Source organism: Alosa alosa, chromosome 1 (assembly GCF_017589495.1).
Source record: "Alosa alosa isolate M-15738 ecotype Scorff River chromosome 1, AALO_Geno_1.1, whole genome shotgun sequence".
Taxonomy (NCBI): Eukaryota; Metazoa; Chordata; class Actinopteri; order Clupeiformes; family Clupeidae; genus Alosa; species Alosa alosa.
Window position 1 is genome coordinate 42,766,268 of NC_063189.1, and position 22,423 is coordinate 42,788,690.

The 22,423-nt window shown below is 40.7% G+C and overlaps 1 protein-coding gene across 4 annotated transcripts in view; it reads right to left on the reverse strand.

Moving 5' to 3' along the window:
• LOC125304380 overlaps window positions 1-22,423 on the reverse strand; it is a 53,395-nt gene that overhangs the window by 14,106 nt on the left and 16,866 nt on the right. For all 4 annotated transcript variants that reach the window (XR_007195232.1, XM_048258604.1, XM_048258616.1 and 1 more), the window contains exons 28-44: window positions 22,289-22,351; window positions 22,130-22,198; window positions 21,754-21,816; window positions 21,595-21,663; window positions 21,391-21,450; window positions 21,229-21,291; window positions 20,840-20,908; window positions 20,583-20,654; window positions 20,274-20,345; window positions 20,075-20,143; window positions 19,859-19,927; window positions 14,789-14,842; window positions 14,344-14,409; window positions 14,021-14,089; window positions 13,301-13,363; window positions 10,359-10,442; window positions 10,004-10,043 (exon numbers count right to left, since the gene is read on the reverse strand). Coding sequence is in view for 3 of the 4 variants with exons in the window: in XM_048258604.1 (XP_048114561.1) it covers window positions 10,004-10,043; window positions 10,359-10,442; window positions 13,301-13,363; window positions 14,021-14,089; window positions 14,344-14,409; window positions 14,789-14,842; window positions 19,859-19,927; window positions 20,075-20,143; window positions 20,274-20,345; window positions 20,583-20,654; window positions 20,840-20,908; window positions 21,229-21,291; window positions 21,391-21,450; window positions 21,595-21,663; window positions 21,754-21,816; window positions 22,130-22,198; window positions 22,289-22,351 (1,114 nt within the window). In the remaining variant the exon portion in view is untranslated. The remainder of the gene's footprint in view (window positions 1-10,003; window positions 10,044-10,358; window positions 10,443-13,300; window positions 13,364-14,020; window positions 14,090-14,343; window positions 14,410-14,788; window positions 14,843-19,858; window positions 19,928-20,074; window positions 20,144-20,273; window positions 20,346-20,582; window positions 20,655-20,839; window positions 20,909-21,228; window positions 21,292-21,390; window positions 21,451-21,594; window positions 21,664-21,753; window positions 21,817-22,129; window positions 22,199-22,288; window positions 22,352-22,423) is intronic.

Genomic DNA, 22,423 nt, shown 5'->3' on the forward strand with positions numbered 1-22,423 from the left:
TTTGTTTTGTCAATCATTGTCTGCACTCATCCACTTCTTCTTTGCAAACAATAATGTAAACCTATACTAAATGGCTTTCCATACACCTTAGAGACATGGTATCTTTACAACAAACACATCCTCAGTTGGCCAAATGAATTTCAGCAAGGAACTTTGTGGTCTACAACACCCACAGTTTTCCTCGAGTTGGTTTTGACCAAGCCCATGAACAGGCCAATGCAATTGTCAAAGGTGATGGTGGTGCCATTGAATAACTGAAACCCATCAGCCCTAATGCGATGGATGGTATCTGGACCAGAGTTTAGTTATTTGGTTTCTCAGTATGAGTCTCATCTCAGGCCAAAGTAGCTTAGTAAAGATATCCGACACCATGAACAGACTAGCCAGTATCAGAAATCCTTCAAAGACAAGGTCCAGAAGTTTTGAGTATGACAACATCAGGCTACAAAAACACATTGGGCTCCTCCAAATTTCAATGCATCTCACTTTGCCTCATGTCACACCAGTTGAGAACCACTGATCTAGTAGTGTGGCAGGTTAAGTCCATATTCCAGAAAAATCGTTCACTTTGTGATACAAGCACCAAAATTGGCATAAATAGTCACTAGAACCTACTTTTTGAGAAAAGCCCATTAGCCACCTGAAAATCCAACATGGCGGCCATTTTTCAAGATGGCCGCCACATCAAATGTAAGAAAAAAGTTTTTGCTGTAGAACTTTAATGGCTGGGCGTTTTTACATGATCTAAGAATCAATTTGTATGTATTTTAACATAGCAAAATAAATGGTGCAAAGAAAGAAATCTATTTCATGGCTAGTTTCCAAGATGGCGGCCAGAAATAGTTGGATTGCACTCAAAAATTGTTTATCGAAGCTCACTCTCGAATATCGTTGATCCTCTTTCTCTCACAAATATCATTTATTCTCTCTCGAATATCGATCAAGGCCATACTTCTTTAAGTTGGGAAGACTGGTGTGAGAAGAGGCAGATGAAGATTCCACAGTTTCAATTCTGGGAGCTTGTGATGTCAATGCAATTGTTGATGTTCTCTTTGATCCGATCTTTCAGGGAAGTAAACTTCACTTTGTTTTGTCAATCATTGTCTGCACTCATCCACTTCTTCTTTGCAAACAATAATGTAAACTATACTAAATGGCTTTCCATACACCTTAGAGACATGGTATCTTTACAACAAACACATCCTCAGTTGGCCAATGAATTTCAGCAAGGGAACTTTGTGGTCTACAACACCCACAGTTTTCCGGATTGGTTTTTGACCAAGCCCATGAACAGGCCAATGCAATTGTCAAAGGTGATGGTGGTGCCATTGGAATAACTGAAACCCATCAGCCCTAATGCGATGGATGGTATCTGGACCAGAGTTTAGTTATTTGGTTTCTCAGTATGAGTCTGCATCTCAGGCCAAAGTAGCTAGTAAAGATATCCGACACCATGAACAGACTAGCCAGTATCAGAAATCCTTCAAAGACAAGGTCCAGAAGTTGTTTGGTGTGATGAAGGACCTGGGCAACCCTTTTTAGGAGTCCAGAGATCTTCTCACGCTAGAGTCAAAAGCCATGGCACACCCTAGTGCCGCTGAGCTTGTTGGCCCTCATATTGAAAAAGGTACAGTTTCTTTCAAAGACTTTTTCAATGGTTTGGGTATGACAACATCAGGCTACAATGGAGCTTCCTTCTACAAACCAATTAAAAATAACAACACTGACTTCTTTCGCCAAGAGTCAGGCTCAGGTACAGGTGACCGTGAGAAGAAAATTCTTTAAGCATGAAAACCAGTCTTTCCCTGCATCATTGAGCGACTCTGGAAAACTCCACATGGGTCAGATGTCGAAGCTTGTCAACATTCTGGAAACTCTTATTTCTCCTCCAGACAAAGAATGAGTCTTCTCTTGTTTATTCATGGTCTCCAAAGGCATCAGTGACATTTGAAAAATATGCTGTTTAAGAGGTTATTCCAAAGATACATGCCTATGCTAGGACAGACATCGTATTTGACGTCTACTGCAATTCCAGTCTGAAGGCTGAAACACGATCAAAATGAGGCAAGGGCGGCAGACGTAGAGTGTCTGCCAAAACCAAAGTCAACAAGACTGAACTTTTTGGGTTTCTAGCTTACCTAATTGTGACTTGGTGTCCAGACAATGTGGTGATAGTGACCAAAGAAGAAAATGTTCTTTGCATAAACCTGACAGCCTGGTAGTGTTGTCACAATACCAAAATTATGACTTCGATACGATACCTGCCATAAATATCACGATGCTCGATACTGAAATGATACTACGGCGAAATCTTAAAGGCCGTGTTGCAGGGTTCATTTCCCAACGAATTTGCACAATTTGCTTGTTGGTAATAAACATTTAAACTGTTATCCATTGTATTTGATGTTGTTGGGTATCACAAAACGGAATATAATACGAAAAAGCAGGTACTATTTCACAGCATTTGAAGTGATTCTCCTTTCCCCACAATGCATTGCATTACGTCACCTTGGGGAGGCTACAGACCAAAGCCCACCTTGAGACCCTTGAGAGTAACGAGAGAGGAGTAAAGAGAGACGAGTAAGGGATTGTTCAGCAGTAGATATCGCAGATTATAGATAAATAGATAGGCTATAGATAGCCTAGATATGTATATAGACAGGTAGATAGATAGCTAGATAGATCATGTCATATGCTGATCACGGGGGAGCTCCTCGACCAGCGGCCAAAATGCACTTTCGCTTCCCTAGTTACTGCAGCTCTCCACCAGTTTCCATCGGGACGGCACAGCCCACACAAGCACCTGCAAAACTGCGACTTGCCTATATTATCTCCCTCTTTGGTAAGCCGTACCCTGACGATGTCAATGGCAATCAATCACGAGCAGTAGTTATCGAAAATATTCCTGCTGAAGACACGACCAGCCTAATCGGCGGCGGCTAGAAGCTAAGTTTGCAACAACTGGGGTGGTTCAAAGGTGGGACTAAAAAGTTAGCCCATAGCTAGCTATCATGATGCTTTATATTCTGATCTTCTGACTAAGTTTGCCTGGTAGCCTACTTATCTGAACTAACGACATGATCACTATCACTAGATATAAAGAAAATGTTGACTTTCACTCGGTGCTGTTCACTGACAGTAACAAAAAAAGTGTCGTAACGTTATAAGCATAATGCATTGAACTGAATAGGTGCATTATGTAGCCTCATAACGAGGCCTCTCAAATTCAGAAATTTGCATTAAACTAAAATCGGAAGACATTGTTATCTTTGTTAGACCATAGGGTCGTTGTCATATAAATGCTGTTACAAAATTCGAAGTGTAAATATACAAACTTTATGCTGAAAGTGTAACCGCAAACGTTTCCCATAGGAATGAATGTAAAACATACCCTCCAAAACGAGACCTCCTGAAATTCAGAAATAATAAATTGATATCAAGCACCGTTATTACCATTGGTAGACCATAGGGTAGCTGTGATATAAATGCTGTGACGAAATTCGAAGTGTAAATATACAAACTTTATGTTGAAAGTGTAACCGCGATGTGCATTGAAATGAATGAAGCGCAGATCATTTAGTCCCCAAAGTGACGTCATCACCGAATTGCGTAAAAAAAAAAACCCTAATGCTAAAAACAACAAAAACTGTCATTTAACACCATTTGGAGACATTTTTAAAAATGATATACATATAAAGTACTTTATGTACCCATTAATCAACAGTGGTGGTTAACCTGCAACACAGGCTTTAAGATATCTGGACAAGAAAGGACTCATACCTCCTCTAAATATATTGAGTCATTTGTGTTGAATTCTGTGCACTTTTGTAGTGTGCAGGTCAATTCTGGGTTCTAAACTTCTAAACTTCCTACATAATTATTATTTTTAATACTCAGTAAAATAGTAGGCCTACTTTGTGTGATTAAGTCCTTTATTGTTTGTTATAGTTCATTTACATTGTGTTGTGTTTTGGCAATAAAGTAGCTTTAAATAGCCAAACTAGGCTAGATCAGGTGTTGAAATTACTGCATGCAAATCACTGAATGCAGGGGCGCAGCTACCCATTTTTGAGGGGTATGCAACAACAATATTGGCCAAAAAAAAAAAACACAAACAACTAAAGCAAAACAAAAGGCCAATAATTTACACTATTACTGTGCATTAGTGTCTATTGAATATGTTTTTAAAGAAATGCTTCCAATTTGATGTTTAACTTGATGTTTTGATAGTAGTATTGATAAATGAAGTATTGAAGTATTGATAAATGGTGCATTGCCACTTCAAGAGAGTCTAAACGGTTCTCATAACGTCCTTTTGCCAGCTATTGCTCACAATAGATAAGGCTGATAGGCACTCTAGCCTTGTTTGTTTGCACCACATTGACAACACAATATTAAGTTATTACAAGGAGCCTTCATTGTTAGGATATGGAAACATGTAATGAGTTGCTGCTAGCATGACATTTCTGTTTGCAGTTGGCCATTAAAAGTGCCGTATGAGCATGGTAGCCACCTAGCTATCTGAATGGAATAGGCTGTGTTTCAATCGGCATTAAGCTTAACAAAGCTTAGCTAGTCTGTTAACATTCATATTTGCAAGCCTCCAAGTACAGACGTCATCACTTTAAATATACCTGTTGCCTTTCACCGTCCACTTATTTAACTGCTGTTGCATCCCTTGACATGCCATTTCCTTCTCCCTTTCTTTTTCTATTTTTAGTCGTCAACAGGTTTTTTTTGCTGTATCAATCTTTTTCCATAGACGGCAACTCACTACTCGTAGGCCTATCTGCTCGCCCAGCGCTCACGGCGCCCCCACTCCCTCTTCTATGTCAAAATTCTATGATGGAATCTTATGAGATAGGGCGCCTACTCTAGCCTGTTAGTCCTCTAAAATGTTATAGAACATTGAGAAAATGTTGAAATAATTTAGAAACGGACGGCAGTAGCTAAATATAGAAAATACCAAATATATTATTTATTTATTTTACCATCGCTTTGGCGCCCCCATGGAGCTGCGCCCCTATGCGCCGCATATAGCGCGTACCCACTTTTTGCGCCACTGACTGAATGGTATGCAGATGGGCCTAATCTTTAGGCCATCTGATGTACAGTATAGGCTACCCTAGGCCTTCCCTTGTTCATGGGATTTCTTTGACAGTTGCAAAGGGAAAAATGTGAGGATAGTCTTCTTTGCGCCCAGTGTACAAGTACGACGTTCCAACCACTCAGGTCTTCGTCAGATAGGCCTACACCATTACCTGTTGTAATATATCTGTGTGCATTTCTACATTACGTCTATTTCTTTGATAACATGATTTGCTACCACGTAACAATAAGCTACCACGTAACAATAAGCTGCTATTATTATTAGGCCTCAACACGCTTTGGCTGTGTGGTATATGCTGTGGGCTTTAATTAGCGCATTTCGGGTAGCCTATCACATCTGGGCAATAATTATTGAACAAATTGCAGTCTACATGCCATGACAAATATTACCAGTAGTACTGACCGAACATTAATAGATTGTTTAAAAGTTATGGTAATGTTATTCTGGCGTGAACATTGCGCTTTCATCACGTTAGCACCCTATGATTACAGCTCGTTATGTCTCGTCAAAATGATTAGGCTACAGCTCGTTATGTCTCGTCAAAACTCATTGATGAAGGAAGGTTCACTTTATCCCAGAGAACCATAGCCTACTCGTTTCACTTAGGCTAGACTAAAACAGAAGAGAAGAACTTGGCACTAACCGTGTGTTTTCTATAGCATATTCGTTAACCTGTCTTTCGTTCTTTGAACTCTTTAAAAATGTTGGGATATGTCTGCGAGGTGTTTAGCCAAGTTCCATGCGTAGCCTACTGCTTTTAAATGACTGAAACATATTTTTCAAACGGGCCTCTGTGTACCTGATGGTTGATGACTATTCGCGATGTATCCGAAATAGAGTGCGGATCGGGCCACAAATTTCTGTCCGAACCCGGCCCGCGTCCGACAGAGTTGGGTCCGAACCCGACCCGAACCCGACAGGCATTTTTATGTCCGAACCCGACCTGAGCCCGACGCAGATGATGCCTCATTTATTCCCATGCTAGTGATTAAACGTTCACGTTAGCCCATTAAACGGAACACACAACAAATTGTCTATAGAATCAGATGAACATGCACGCACGCAAGTCACACAGCGCACATTAACACAAGAGGCCCAAGCAAGCATAGCATATTGAAATAGAATTCTTGTCTTACCATTGACGAAAAGTCTTGAAATGAACTGCAACAGTCTTTGAAACTACAGTGCCTCTGTCACTGATCCATATGCAGCATCGACGTTAATTGGGGCAACTCGAGCAAATCCTCATCCAGTTGAACGAGACGACCTTAGTCTACCGGTAGCCTATGTCTTTACCACAGTATGCAACGCAAATAATCTTAAAATCTCCTGAACTTTTTTAACGTCACCCAAGACTGTGCTTATGTGCGAAATGAGCATAAACATTTGTTTATGTAGTCGTGACGACGCGTGTGCATTTCAGGCGGCATGCCTGAAATGCGTAGTCACGATAAACAAATCTTGCACGCTATTAGGTCTTTTTTACATTTTACTTTATTCTCAACAAACAAACGTTTGCATCATGTAAAGCAGACCTGTTGGATACCCAACATAATAAGGAATTTTAAATGTAAAGCTTCCAATGCATATCGCCCCCATGTGTCCGAACCCGAACTGAACCCGACTATAATTTATAAATATTCGTCGGGCTCGGGTCGGGTAGCCACACTAATCCGAAATAGTTCCAGATTTCACCTTTTGTTTTATCCACAAGGCCGAGGACTGTCGGCAAAGAACTATGTTGACGTTGCCTGCGCACTCACTCACTCAGAGCTGCCTGCTTGACACGCCCACTTGCCTAGATGCGTGCAAGGAGCTGAAGGTTTAAAAAAAAAAACTTAAGAGAACCTTTAGGGAACGTCGTGTTGTGTTAAACCTGCGCGATTCACATGCCCGGACTCGAACCCGCAAACAGCAGCACCTCGGATTGGGAGTCAAGCGTGCTGACAATTGAGCTAAAAGCCCAGGCTAATAGCTCGCATGCCAGCAGCACTCTTGAGGCGTCAGGGAGTGAGGTTCACCAACGTTCCACACACACAGCTAAGCTAGCTGGCGTCCGTTACATACGGAAGAAATCTGTGTTGATTAAGGCCTGTGACACGGATATTCTTGCCATTGCGCTCAGTGTTTTGGGGACTCTATGGAATACAGGCTTAGAGGAGCTGTGGATTGAATTTGGTCAAGGTAAGTTTGTCAGATGGCATGCCTTTTGTCCATGCCCTCATTGGTTGTGATGTTGTCTTAGCCTTTCGTGATAGAGGCAAATGGACTGCCTGGCAATCCTGAGAAGTGTGCCCTGAAGTGTCTAATGTCTTTGAGAAGCTCAGTCAATACATGCCACATGCACTTACATAGCTCCTCTGCCCCTGCTGAAGTTCGATTTAGGCCTATACCAGTGACAATTTCCCTATCCAGCCCTGTCGTTCTTTCCCGTCCATTTCCTGTCAATCTTCACTGTTCTATTGAAATAAAATATATATATATATATATATATATATATATATATATAAAAAAACATGCACTTACTTAGCCCCCCTGCTGAAGTTCAATTTAAACTGATCATTTCCCGATCCAGCTCTGTCTGTCTTCTTCTGTTTTCTACTAATGTCCTGTCAATCTGCACTATTGTATTGAAATTATATATATAATCATTTCATCATTTCAACTTACTGCACTTACTTAGCCCCCCTGCCCCTGTTGAAGTAACCTAACCAACATATGTTTTATTAACAAAAAACGATTTAATTATGCTAAAATTAGTACTGAAATGTGCTATTTTCCCCATTAACCCATTTCACCTCATCGGTCACAATTGTGACCGAAAAAAAATATGTACTTATAAGCCTCTAAAACTGTAACTGGGGAATATCCCAATACTCTTTCAGTAAATATTGAAACAATAGAGTGTTTCAATGAAATGTGTGCAGTGTGAAATGTTTTGAGTAAATTGTCACATGACCAGAGCTGTTTACTTCCTGGTTGCACCTTGAGAAGAAGATGACAGCCTCACAGCTCCCAAATAAAAGGTTTTTAAAGTATGTTAAAATAAACATAGAACAAATATTTTTTGTACACATGGTCTTTAAGGTGTCTAGTTATGATATATACATTTATAGTTACTCAAATGTCTTTGGTGTGTTTGCAGAATGAGTAAACATGTTAACGGTCACAATAGTGACCGGTGGGATAGAATGTTGTATCTAGATGCACACATACTTCTACACCTACAAACACACAGACATACACATACTCATACATACACACATACAGAGACATATACACACACATACACACACAGATACATACACACATACAGAGACATATCCACACACATACACACACAGATACCCACACACATACATACTCACACACACATACACACAGATATACACACTCACACACACACACAGACATACACTCACACATATACACATATTCACATATTCACACACACAGACACACACACTCACAGACATACACACACACATATTCACACACACACACACACACACATATTCTCACACAAACACACACAAATACACACACAAATACACACATACACACACACACACACAGATATACACTCACATACACAGATATACACACTCAGACATACACACTCACACACACACACACAGACATAGACACTCACACACACAGATATACACACTCACACACAGATACACACTCACACACACACAAATACACACACACACACAGATATACACTCACACACAGATATACACACTCAGACACACACACAGACATACACACTCACACACACACACAGACATAAACACTCAAGGGGACTTCACATTGGACGCGGCATGCACTTTGCCTGCTGCTCTCACACACCCACCTACAGATACACACACACACACACACACACACATACATAAATGTGTGTGTATGTGTGAGTGTGTATGTCTGTGTGTGTGTCTGAGTGTGTATATCTGTGTCTGTGAGTGTATATCTGTGTGTGTGTGTATTTGTGTGTGTGTGTGAGTGTGTATCTGTGTGTGAGTGTGTATATCTGTGTGTGTGTGAGTCTGTATGTCTGTGTGTGTGTGTATATCTGTGTGTGTGTGTGTGTATTTGTGTGTGTGTGAGTCTGTATGTCTGTGTGTGTGTGTATATCTGTGTGTGTGTGTGTATTTGTGTGTGTGTGTGAGTGTGTATCTGTGTGTGTGAGTGTGTATGTCTGTGTGTGTGTGTGTGTATTTGTGTGTGTGTGAGTGTGTATGTCTGTGTGTGTGTTTGTGACATACACATTCAGGGTTCTATTTTAACGAGCCGAAGCTCCTGGTAAATAAACAATGTTTACATATTTTTCATATTTATTATTGCCATTGGTCTCAGTGTTCATATCAGTTTGAAAAGTCCTGTCAGAATACCTTTATTTTAACAAAAAAGCAATTTCAGCAACCTTTAATTGAGTATACGCATATTATCCCACTTTTTCATCTACTTTTCTACATTAAAAAAATAATAATAATTATTGATTACTTCAAAGGGTTGCTAATAACACATGATTTGCATATTTGCATGTCTGGGAAAAATTTGGGCTTAAATGGGTTAATTGTTTCTACCTTCACAATTTAACACATTCTTCACATTTTATTGTAGAATTGGAAAGTCCAGACCCTTTTACCTATATTTAGATATCAAGATCATCAAAATGTGATTATCCAATCCCAATCCAAGTCAAAAACCAAGTATAATGGCTTTCAATGGTGGCCATCTTGGAAAATGGCAGCCATATTGGATTTTTTACGTGGCTAATGTGGTTTTTGGATAAAGTGCCAAGTTTGATGCTTGTATCACAAATTGAACAAATGTTTCACTAATCTGCCGCACTATAGGGGTTCAGCTGTTAATCTCAGATGCACTCACCCTCCACCGTTCTCCACCAATCCAGTAGACCTTCCCCATCCTGGGGCACAGAGGAAAGCAGAAAAAAATAAACATATTAATGGAATGTGTGTGTGTGTGTTTTAAATAAGTGAACACTTTTCAAACGATTGGAGGAGGTAGTTCTCCACGAACATATAGTGAGGCTGGATGAAGAGTTACCGTTGAAATTTAACAATTTGGAATGTTACAATAGTTTGGAATGAAATTTAACAGTTTAAATACAATGTGTCTGCTTCTGCCCTCTTTTCAAAGAATCTGAATGCACCACACAAGTTCTGTGAAAAGAATATTTCTGGCAGAATAGAATGAGTTTGACACACAGAGAGCCCCTCACCCCTTCAACCTCCAGGGGGTTCCCTTCTGTGGGGAAGGCTGCCATCTCCACCTCCTGAATCTCCACCTGCTCTTCTGTGGTCTCCTGGGAATTAATACAGACAACACGACAGTCAGCTGCCTCAGTACATTATTATGACGCCAGCTTGGCGGTCCATATAATGATTGTAAAAAAGTTTTTTTTTTTTTTTACCCCCCCCCCCCCCCCCCCCCCGTCATCTACTTCCTGAATTTTTGGTCAACGATACCCGGGACACCGATACCCGAACACCGGTGCACATGAAATATGGTGGGTATGTAGCCACACTAGACTATTATGGAAAAATTTTGTTTTGTCCCGGGGGCCTCCCCGTGCTGGGCCCCCCGAACCCAAAAAAAAAGCAGTTTTTCCTAAATAACTACCTGAACCGTGGCACTGAGGATGAAGAATCTTTTATGGTATGTTGGTCTCAAGGGCCCACATCAACCTGGCCCATAATCACTCATTTGTGATTTGCACCCCCCCGGTAAAAAATGAAAATGCAATATTATTCTGCTTTAATCGCCCCTATCTTCAGTTAAGATGTTCAGAACTGCACCAAATTTTATGTGTATGATTGACCTGGCATTCTCTGGGGGTAGGCCAAGTTTCGTAGAATTTCATCCATGGGGGGTCTAAAAAAAATTAGGTTATGTGTACATTTAGTGACTGTACACTCATTGGCCTGTAGATGGCGGTGCACACATATACACATGCACACACACACACAGGCACCCACATACTATCTGTATTAGAACGGCCGATACATAATTACAAATTCAGTAGGATTAAAAGAAAGCCAAATATTCATCATAATCATCATGGCTGCATTTCCAGTATTGGCGATAAGTAGTCGTTTGTCCACTAGATGGCGCATCGTTGCAGTGAGACGTAATTTTGTTGGAAGTTAAAAGTGGGTTGGAAAAACAATGGACGCTTCCTACAAGGACTGTAGTTTACCGCAGAGAACGTCTAATAAGTATAGGACGATGTTCACATGAAATGTAATTCCCATTTCTTCTTGAAGCCGAAATAAATCTGAGGATGTTTATCGGACATGCTTGGTTTTTACTGCAGGTACGTTAATCTTATAATTTCAATAAGGACCTAGGTACAATAATGTTACCGTTAGCGTTGGTTGAGTGATGGAGGCCAATTTGATTAATTGCATTAGAAAACTATAAATGCGGTTATACCAAGCAAATTGATAGCAGCACTGTAATTGTATCGTGCTACAAAATCATTCTGTGCAATGGAAGATTTACCAACGTTACACCGGTCTGTGTACAGTTTTGCCTATAAATGCGTGAGACTGAGATGCCTGTTTATTTGTTTTAAGTGCGTGCAGGGTGTGAGAGGGGAATCGATGTGCTTTGATTCCAGCTTGGTAGTTGTAGTCTGTGAAATTAAAAAGCCCGTGTGTGTGAAGTATCCAAACAATGACACCTTCATTTCATTATGGCTACTTTAGCAACACACCTACTGTGTAGTGGGTCCCATTTAGAAGTGGCTACTTCATTCATTCCTTGACTCATGGAGCTGCGTGAATTTTATTACAACTTTTCGCCACGATATGGCAGTTTAAGTCCGCTTGATACTGTAAGGCGTAAGCCATTGGTTTCCAAAGGAGATTTTATTTGTGTCGCCAGCATAGCCTATTGACAATTTATGTTGTAAATAGGCCTACCTTATAAGCCTACCTGTAGCTTAGGGAAGCTAACAGCTTTCTATTAGGATCTAATTTGTTAGTGACAGTTTTGTCATAACTCCCTGATGCATTTTTACATTTAGAATAGCCAGAGCGTGGATATCTCAATCGGAAAATTAAACAATATCGGGTGCCTATGGTGCCTACACACTGCAAGAGAACATGAATCAGCCTATATTTGCACGAACAATAACGGACAACAGCTCTTCAACTTTGGCCCGTTAAAATGTGTATGAACAGTCTAGCGACGCATTTCATCAAGGCCCATTTGGACATGTCAGTTATTTGCACCACTGGTTAGATGTAAAACAGCATTTCGTTTCAGACTACTGTTACTTAATTTGTGCATTAACAATAACGTTTCAGACTACTGTTACTTAATTTGTGCATTGACAATAAAGTATCACATGAACTAAAGATGACTAAAATCTTATGTAGAAGAAGAAACATTCACAAAAAATCCATCCATCCAAAAATGACCTTTGTCAAAACGGCATGGAACTGACAGAGATATTTTTGTTTATAAATAAATAAATATATATATATATATATATATATATATAACATTATGTTGATACCTTTTGCTTTTCCCAAATACAATGTAGCCTACAGGTGTAAGTGACCTTTCATCAATCCAGTTCCAATGGATGAACTGTGATGAACTGCCCTACTTGTGATTGTTTAGAGATTTTAAAGGTTTTATAACAATGCTACATCTTCTTTGGCTGTTCTACAATCTATTCACCTTTTCAGCACCAGTAGGCTACTTTCTGTGCAGCCGCACACACACACACTCAGGCATGCCAAACAAGCATAGGCCTACACAAAAGTTTCAAGAGTGGGGGATGGAGTAAAAGATGGAGACAAATTGAAGTGTGATTTATTTTCGCGGAACGGATGTACAGGACTGAGCGGCGGTCATATTTTGTACCGCTATGCGGTACATCTAGTTTAGGTAGGGAGACACAGAGGGTGCCAGTACACAGAGACATGTAGGAGAAAGATGTGTTTAACAGGAGGTCTAGAGGGAGAGAGAAGCTAGAGGCCAGAGAGGAGTGTCTAGGTTAGAGGTATTCAATAGGAAGAGATCTAGGAGAGAGATGTTAGATTTCTTTATGAAACTCTCTCCAAATGTTCTATGTGAGTGGCGTCTTCAACTATAGTGCACCTTCACTTGATTTTTGAATAATATTTCAAGAAGTAGAAAGAGTCTGACCTGCACTGCCAGTATCTCCTGCAGTTCCACAGGCTCCTCCAGAAGGGGCTCTTTACTGGCGCTCTGTGGTGTGAACATGGAAGTGAAAATGATTTATCTTCAGTGATAATGTTAAAAACAATCCTATAATAACCTTTCTGTCAGGAGATGGAACTGAGAGAAAGAAAAAAAAAACATGCTCGGTTCCTCTTTAGATTCTTTCATTAGTAAGTTGGCCTACTCAAAAAAGAGTGATAAACAAATCAGGAAACAAATAACTTCTGTTGATAATGGTATGTGCGTGCCAGTACCAGGAAATCTGACATCTATACAAGAGAATAATATCAGAAAGCTGGTCAATTGCTCATGCTTTTGAAATAATTATAGGCGTAGAGTCAACAGACTTAATTAGCCAACCCCAATGTACTAGGCAACCCCAATGTAACATAAATCTCTTAATAAATTCATAAATACAGATATTCACCTGTCATACTGTACAAGAACACAAAATGACAATAGCACAAAAAACAAAGTATTATCATGTCCATGTACATGTAGATGGGAAGAATATGCGCTATCTGAATAAAATGTAAGGGTTTGTTTTTGTAGCCAGGAATGAAGACTCTTTGTAAGAAGGCCTCGGTAAAGCCTAACTCATGAAGTATCAAGTGGCACTGCAGAAACAGAGTTGTGTGAGCAACATTGAAATGAGGAAGTGAGAACGGAGAAGGCTGGCATCACCTGAGCCGAGGGATTAAGGGAGAACTTGGGCATTCTGGGTAGAGTCCTCTTCACTCGGAAGGACACAACCTAAAGGCAGCCAACAGCCCAGAATCAATAGCAGTAACGGCCATTACAACAATAATATTTCACACTGTAACAGCTGAGGTTGTACCAATGTCTAGTTGTACCATCTAATACCTAAATTGTACTATCTAATTCCTAAGATAACTGTGGCATTGCCCAAAGTCAAAGTGGCTTCAAGCTTGATCTCTCAAACAAAGAACAGGTTGGTCTGATATGATTGGAAAGTCAGATTATTTCCTTGTGGTTCAAGAACACACCCGTTTTTTTTTCAGACTTCTTCCTTTTCTCACCAGACCTTGGCTTTCATCCGCGTCTGTGCCAGCCTGATAGGGAAAGATAGAGGGTGGCTTACATTAATCTAGATCAGACACACACAGCAGTCTGTCTCACAGCAGATAGGTATTCTAAGTGACCGACCTGAACAAGTTAACTCACAAGTTAAGTGGTACATAAAACCGAAGAGCCTTATGGTTTAAACAAAACAAAGCCATAGTGCTCTTGATTTAGGATGCTTACCATCTACACAGGTTTGTCACTTAAATATATTCTTGGAAGTCTCAGTGTGACACAAACTGTTCTTGACAACAAACAGCAATGTAACTACTCAACAAGAGTGGAAACGGTTGTTCATAGTTCATTAATTTGACTCCACATCATGTGCTTCCTGGATTTGTGTGTGAGACTGATTTTGTTGGCTATTACCTGTTCTGCAGGTCTTGGTGACCTCCGGAAAATCCCCAGCATTCCTTTCTTCTCCTATTACAAAAACAAAATATTTTTGTTTTGATTGAAAAACAATGATAGAAAGATGTTTGTGTGTGTATGTTTGTGTGAGAACTGGGGCCTGTACTACGAAGCGAGGTTACTGGCTTATCTGGGTAACTTTGAGAGTAACTTGATCACGTGTGGCGTAACTTCCCGATTAACCCGTACTACGAAAGGTGGATATGTTTCAACCGAGGTATGCTGCCATGGCAATGTACGCTGCATATCAAACCTGCTCCAAGCAGGTTATGTTCTTGGTTAACCCGAGGTTTCCATTATACACCCTTTATAAGTACCACCCCTCCACTAACAATTCGAGACAATAGGCTTGTTCGACTTGGACTGAGTCTGACTTGGTCTGGCTTTCTACGTGATCTTCAGAGGCTAGCCGGGAGGAACTACAACAGAGGGCAGCTCATCCCGGACAGACAGGCTACAGTCTGCCTGGCGTGACTTCAAGGGAGACATCGGGGAGATATCATGAGGAATGTTGTTTGCAATAAACACAGCAGAACTTTCATTCTTACTCATTAAAATGAGCATGATGACTGACGAAATAAATTCTTATGATGTAGTTTAAATAAACCACTGTTGTCATACAGTTAACAGGCCTGCATTGTAGCACATAAATTCAATATCAAGTGTTTCCCCTATATGTGTGTCTATCTATTTAGCCAACAGCAGAAAATAACAGAATATCCAAACGTTTTCAGTAGGCTAGCCTACCATTGTTGCAGAAATCGCATTATAAGAAGGAATCCCTTCGATTTCTGTTTATTTTCGCATATTCCAACATAAGGAAGCAGCATGAGACTCCCGTCATAATCGTCATGAGGACATTCCTCCCAAATGGCCCTATCACGTCTTTGAACTGACGTCATGAGGGCGTGTTTTAGCTTGTGCAGCTCGTGGAAGGCAACTGCAAGATCTGTCTGCAGGCTAAGACTCCCACGATATTTTAAGGTCATGTGACATGGTGTCACGGTGGTAAGTCCCTCCCCGGCTGACAGAAGTCGGACAGAATTTCTAACCAGCAAGCATTGCGTCCATCCCAGTATGCATTGTGTTCAACCCAGCATGCATCACATCAAGTCAGATCTGCACAGATCTGCCTCAAGTCGAACACGCCTATTGTCGGCGTACCTGGATGATCCATACGACATTGGAGCGCAAATCGTGAGGGGCTCTCTTCGCAGGGCGAGGGGTTTTAGAGACCGCCATATATAGACTATATATATATATATATATTGTTACGTCCCTGTATGTTTTATCAGTGTTTGTTTGCTTTGGTCTGTCCTGTGTATGTTTTGTTGTGTTTCAGACAGTCCAGCAGGGGGCTTAATTGCTGGGCCGGCCTATAAAAGGTGCCGGCTCGCGTCATCCTGGGGCTGGCTGGCTTGCGTTCGCTTCGCTCACTTTCGATCTTGGTTGGGTTTGTCGCTGCCATGCCACGCTACGCCGCTCCGCTGCTTCGCGCAAGCCACGCGTTCCAGCAGTTTTGTCTCCGTCGCTCCTGCCTGCTCTCGGAGTGAGAGTCTGGGAATAGGCTGGGGATTGCCTGGGCCTGTGCTCGAGGCCTTTCGTTTTGGACTTTTGTTGCAGCCTTAGTTTGGGTTCTATAATACTTTTTCTTATATTTTTGTAAATAAATATTTTGCATTGATCCTCCGCAGTAGTTTTTTGGCCATCTCCTATCTTTTGTTCATGTCCCACAAAACCCCTAGACAGTGGGACGTGACAATATATATATATATATATATATATGAGGCGATTGCTCTAAGACTACAGGGGAAGCTCAGCCTCCTAAAATATCACAGAAAATCGCATCAAATAACACTATTACATTAGTTTCTAGCCTACTATTCCAACTAGAACATGCTGAAAACATGTTCATCTTCATGGCTAGTTTGTTCAGCAAATAAGGTTTTGTCGGTCATTTATCGTGATTTCGCACCCGTAATACATTGCTGTGACGACACGATCCATCAAAAAACCATGCAAAAAACCCATAGACGCTCGGCTTCACTGGACTTTCAATGGCACTTACAGAGTGGGCTGATCTCAGTGCAGAAAAGCTTATTGGACAAGCGCCACAAAATCGTAATTTCCAGGGAAGCCCGGCGTCTCTGGGAGTGAATGGGACAGTGGGATGGCCTGGACGCCGAGCTTCTGTATGATGATTGGAGGAACCGTCATGGAGGCTGTACTCTTTTTGATTGACAGCATATGTTGCGATCTGACAGGAAGTGGTTCAAGTTCAAGGGATGCGTTAACGTTCCGGTCAAAGATAATGAATGCGTAGCAAGATGGGTCGTCCTAGTTCATGTCTATGAGGGCAAAGTGCAGTTCAGTCAGAGACGGGCTCTGGTTCAGTTCCCGCCTGCACAGGGGCGTGTCACTGACGTATGACTTACGTTTGAACGCCTCGGTTCCACGCCAGACAAGCCAGAGTACAAAATAAACTTGGTGTAGCCTACACCTTCATTAATGTAGATTTTCTCCCAACTGGAGGGTCATACTATCACGACATTCTACTGAAATAGGGAGGAGGGTTTGGAGATCATGATACTGTGTCCGAAATGTGCATCCATTGCTCAGAAAAATAAGGCTTTGACAAATTCTGGGAAATTCTTGGATTCTGCCATAGACCTCAATTTTAAAAAGAGAGCCCGATCACTGCATAAATGTGCGGGGGCGTGTACTGCTACCCTATTTGCATACATTTCCAGGGACAGGAAATGGCCTCTCATGAAGTATCTTCGTAATCAACCATCTTTGTTACGGTACCGATCCACTTGCACGACACTTCATTTTGTCGTGTCGCATTCCACTCTAGTCCTATGGGTGACGTCAAGCGACTTTAACGCACCCGCAAAGCATTCCGGGAAGGCAGCGCTGCATTTGAAAATATGTCGCGCGTCAAAAAGCTGGGCGAAGCCCATCTTTATGCAAATGAATCCGTTGAACGCGAGGCGACTCTCCAATGAAAGGACAAGGTTGTAGGTCCTTTGTCTACCACAACGGTGCCTGTGAAACTTTGGTTCCGCTTACAAGACAAATAATGTTTTAACGATCTCTTCCACGACCACCTAGTAGGGTAGTCCATAAAACAAACGAAACTAGGATTTGGATGAATATATTGACTGTTGGTGTTTCTGGTGAGGATATGAGATTGCATTGAGTAGTTTAAATAAAACAAGATTTCCAAATGGCTTGCATAGTTTGTTTAGGCTATTAATGTGTTGTATACTGTTAAGTACATGTCTAAAATTGTTGTCCATTTGTAGAAAAACACTTAAGATACGTTAAAACGAACTAAGTATGAGCTTTTTAAACAAAACGCCCACACACGACTGAACGTGGGGAGGCAGCGCAACATCTATGCGACACGACGAAATGAAGTGTCGTGCAAGTGGATCGGTACCGTTAGTGTTGACAGGTGAAGTCGAGAGGCAAGGCAAGTTGCAGCTCAAATTCTCATAATTTGGGAGTAATACAGTCGGTTTCTATTTGTCTTTGTTAATAGCATACTGTAAATAAAACCGTAATGTGGAGTTACAGAGTTTGTGACTTGACATGTAGGCTACATGATGCCATGCCAACTCTGGGTTTTGGGATAATTTTTTGCCCTCAAAGAACAACATAGCACCTTAATAATATTAATTTAATAATTGACCAGTTTTATCAGAGCTTCCCCTGTTCCAAAGAGCAGCAATCGCCACTATATATATACGATATTCTCTATGAAGATATAGATTGTCAGCCGAAGGAATTCGTTATCTTTGTCAGATGATCTAGGCAGAAGTCTCTAATGTCACTCGTCATAGCAATGCCCTTACGTGGACATTCATGTATTCCATCTAATCGGTGATGCTGAACATCTGAGCAAGAATAATATGTCCGAAAATAAATCGGACATAGGCCTAGCCTACAGTATGCTGAACATCTGAGCAAGAATAGCCTAAAATAAATCAGACATAGCCTACAGTAGGCCTAATAAAAAACAAACGTGTTGAATTGAATGGCATATTACTGTACCCTGCACATAAAGGCTACACATTTCCACAGCACCAGAATCCGACCGAATGCCTCCCTCAACCCCTTCCATAATCGGCCTTCCACTATTATTTGCGATGGCCAACTCCTCTGGTACTGTAAAACACTCTGGTGCCTTACAGTAGTGTTCAAAGACACCTTTTTCTTGTTAGCTGTAAAACAGAGGCCAAGTGAAGGCTATAAGCATACTAGGCCTACATGTTTTCATAATTAAGAAATATTAATGCAAGCTATGACTATATAAACCACTATTCTGAATAATGTCTTTGTTTTCACCTGCTGCCATGTGCGTTTGGCAATGGTGTTGCATCTGAAATGTTCACAGGATTAGGCATACACTAAATCAGTCAATTGGGCCTATTTAAACATTCAATTATCCTATTACTGTAATCTATATGCCCACTTCTAAATTGTGTTGCATCTGTAGGCATTTCTATGAACTCAAAATAGGTAATTTAATTATTTCAACTCATTTCAGACATTCCACAAGCTATTAATCCTCCGTAACACATATTTGAAGAACATGTGGAAATAAAACTTTACTTTTAGGCATTTAGGCTACCCGATCTGCAATACGTTGCCAACAGCCTTGTCTTGCTTTGTTCACTGCCGACGTATTTGATTTTTGTCGTAGTGTGGGTTTTAATTCCTCATAACTTGGCATAATAATTGTGCATTCCTCATCCGTAAAATAAGGTGATCATTGAAATCATTGAAAAGTGGTGACTTGCGCTGCAACCCGCCCCTTTTATGTGAACGCGCACAAACTCCAATTAGGTTAACCCCGGCTCAACAAATCAACTTCATAATCAGCGTCGTAGTACCGATTAACACCACTTAAGATAACCAGGTTTTGTCAACCCCGGGTTTAACAAAGTAACCCTGGGTTACATCTGGGTAGGTTAAGCTCCCTTCGTAGTACAGGCCCATGATGTGCAAAGCCGAGCTTACCTTGGCATTATTATTCTCAAGGAGATTGTCCTTACTACCAGAAAGCTGAGGGTCAACAGACAGAAGGTCCTGGTAAAATTGAATTGACAACATTTTTTTGTTGTTGTTACCACAAAGAGAGGTAAAAACTACTGTGTTAAAACATTGACTGGTTTAATACATGTTTAACCCGCTATAATCATAAATGTTCATTTGTCATTTCTGTGCTGTTAATACCTGTGAACTGTCGAAGTCTGCAAGGCTGTCATTGCTTTCTGACAGTTCGCTAAACTGATTAAGCGGGTCCTGATAGAAGAAGGAAATGAGGCCTTTATATTAACACTACAGACACACATCAACAGACATGCCACTGATCACTGATTAGACTGCTAGACTGGTCAGACTGGACTGGTAGGGGGAGTGACTAATTGAATACCGTAGATGCCTGAGACCGGAGCGCAGGCTTGGGAGACCTCCTGAACATGCCACTCAAGCCTGTGGTCTTCTCCTGAAACACAAGTAAACACACAGTTCATTAAGGAGGCTACAAAGGGTCAAGCAGCAGTACCATTGAGTAGCACGATCATCAACAAATTATGCAATGAACTGTTATTTAGCATGACATTAAATACACGGAGAAGATTAAATACACAGATAAAATGTTTCCAATTTATTTTTCTGCTCTGCAACATTTGATGCATATTTTGCTTTGAGAACAGACACCCAACACCATCTGGATTGCTACCTTTGAGGTTGTAGTGTTGTCAGACAGACTATCATTACTGGCTGAGAGGTTTTTGTCCAACAGTGCATTATCCTGCAACAAAACAGAAACCAACAATTACATACAGCTTTGCAGTCGCTGGAACAGTCGATCTATGTCGGACTCATTGGCATTATAATCAGTCATCAGAGTCATGAGATGCACTGCATACACACACACACACACACACCTTGGAGGATTAAATATGTAAGAGTACATTAGTGACCAAATGCAGTTACCTCATCTGGAGGACAGCCCTCACGAGCTTTAGGTTTCTTGAACATGCCACCAAACATACCACCTTTCTCCTGGAACAGCAAAGAATGGACAAGAGAAGGACTTACAACACAATATGATTGTCACATTTGAACTCAACACTCTTTTATTAATTTAGAAAGAGACAATAACAATTAACATCACTTCAAAGCTCTTAACATAACCCCAAACCTTCTACCCAACACCCAGAGGTAATCACAAAGGTGAGAGAGTCAAGGGTAAGGCAATAACAAAAACCTATACAATACATCTTAAAATCGGAGGAAACCTTTATATAAGAATATTGTGGAATGAACAGCAGTTCATTAAACAAAGATTAAACCAAAAGACCATCATGCCAGCACACACTTACTTTGGGTTTAGTGTTTTCAGACAAATCATCAGTACTGGCTGATAATTCAGTGGATAATGAGTCCTGAAACAAAAACAACCAATATATGTGAAAAAGAAAAGGACTTCATATGCATACATCATCTGGGATTAAAGAATGAAGTCTTCAGCATGCAAATGTTACCTCATCTGAGCTCTCCCTGGCTTTTGGCTTTTTGAACATACCAAACACACCCTGTTTCTCCTGAAACAGCAAACAATGGACATGGGATCATAACAGAGTTATGGAGAACAGGGCAAACAAACTTCTTAGCTCATAACTGATAAACAGAAGGAAGTCCAAATCAGAAAAGTCACAGGCCACAGAAAAGCCACAGTTCACACTCACCTTAGTTTTATTGTTGTCAGACAGGTCATCAGTACTGGCTGACAATTCGGTGGATAGCGAGTCCTTATCCTAAAACATGAATACAGGAGAAAATTAAATAATTGGGCATGCAAAACATAGTTGGAAGACTACATAAGATAGTCTACAGTGGACAGTTACTTCATCTGAGCCTTCACGAGGTTTCGATTTTTTGAACATGCCACCAAACACACCACCTTTCTCCTGAAACATCAAGGATATGGGTATCAGAAGTAGGGAAGTAGAGAACTATATAATAATGGCAAGATATAACATTTATGGAGATGCTGACAATGAACACTGTTATAATCCACTTTGCACCATCCAAAACCTAAACACTGTTAACAAGAAGGTGACACAAGCAAGGGCAAACCCACTAAAGTCTATGAACAAAAGCATATCACCTCATATATTTTAACTCATAAACCTTGAAATGAGAAGAAAACTGCAGAATACCATGGACCAACACCTGCATTTCACTCTGTGTAAAATCAAATAATATTCACATTCCACTTACTTTAGGTTTAGAGTTCTCACAGAGGTCATCAGTACTGGCTGACAATTCAGCAGATAACGAGTCCTTATCCTGAAACATAAATAGGTGTGAAAATAAAATAATCGGTCATGCAAGACATAGTTGGAAGACTACATAAGATGGTCTACAGTGGACAGTTACCTCATCTGAGCCTTCACAAGGTTTCGACTTTTTAAACATGCCACCAAACACACCACCTTTCTCCTGAGACATCAAAGATATGGGTATCAGATCATAGAAGTACAAAGAACTACATAACAATGGCTAGATATAACA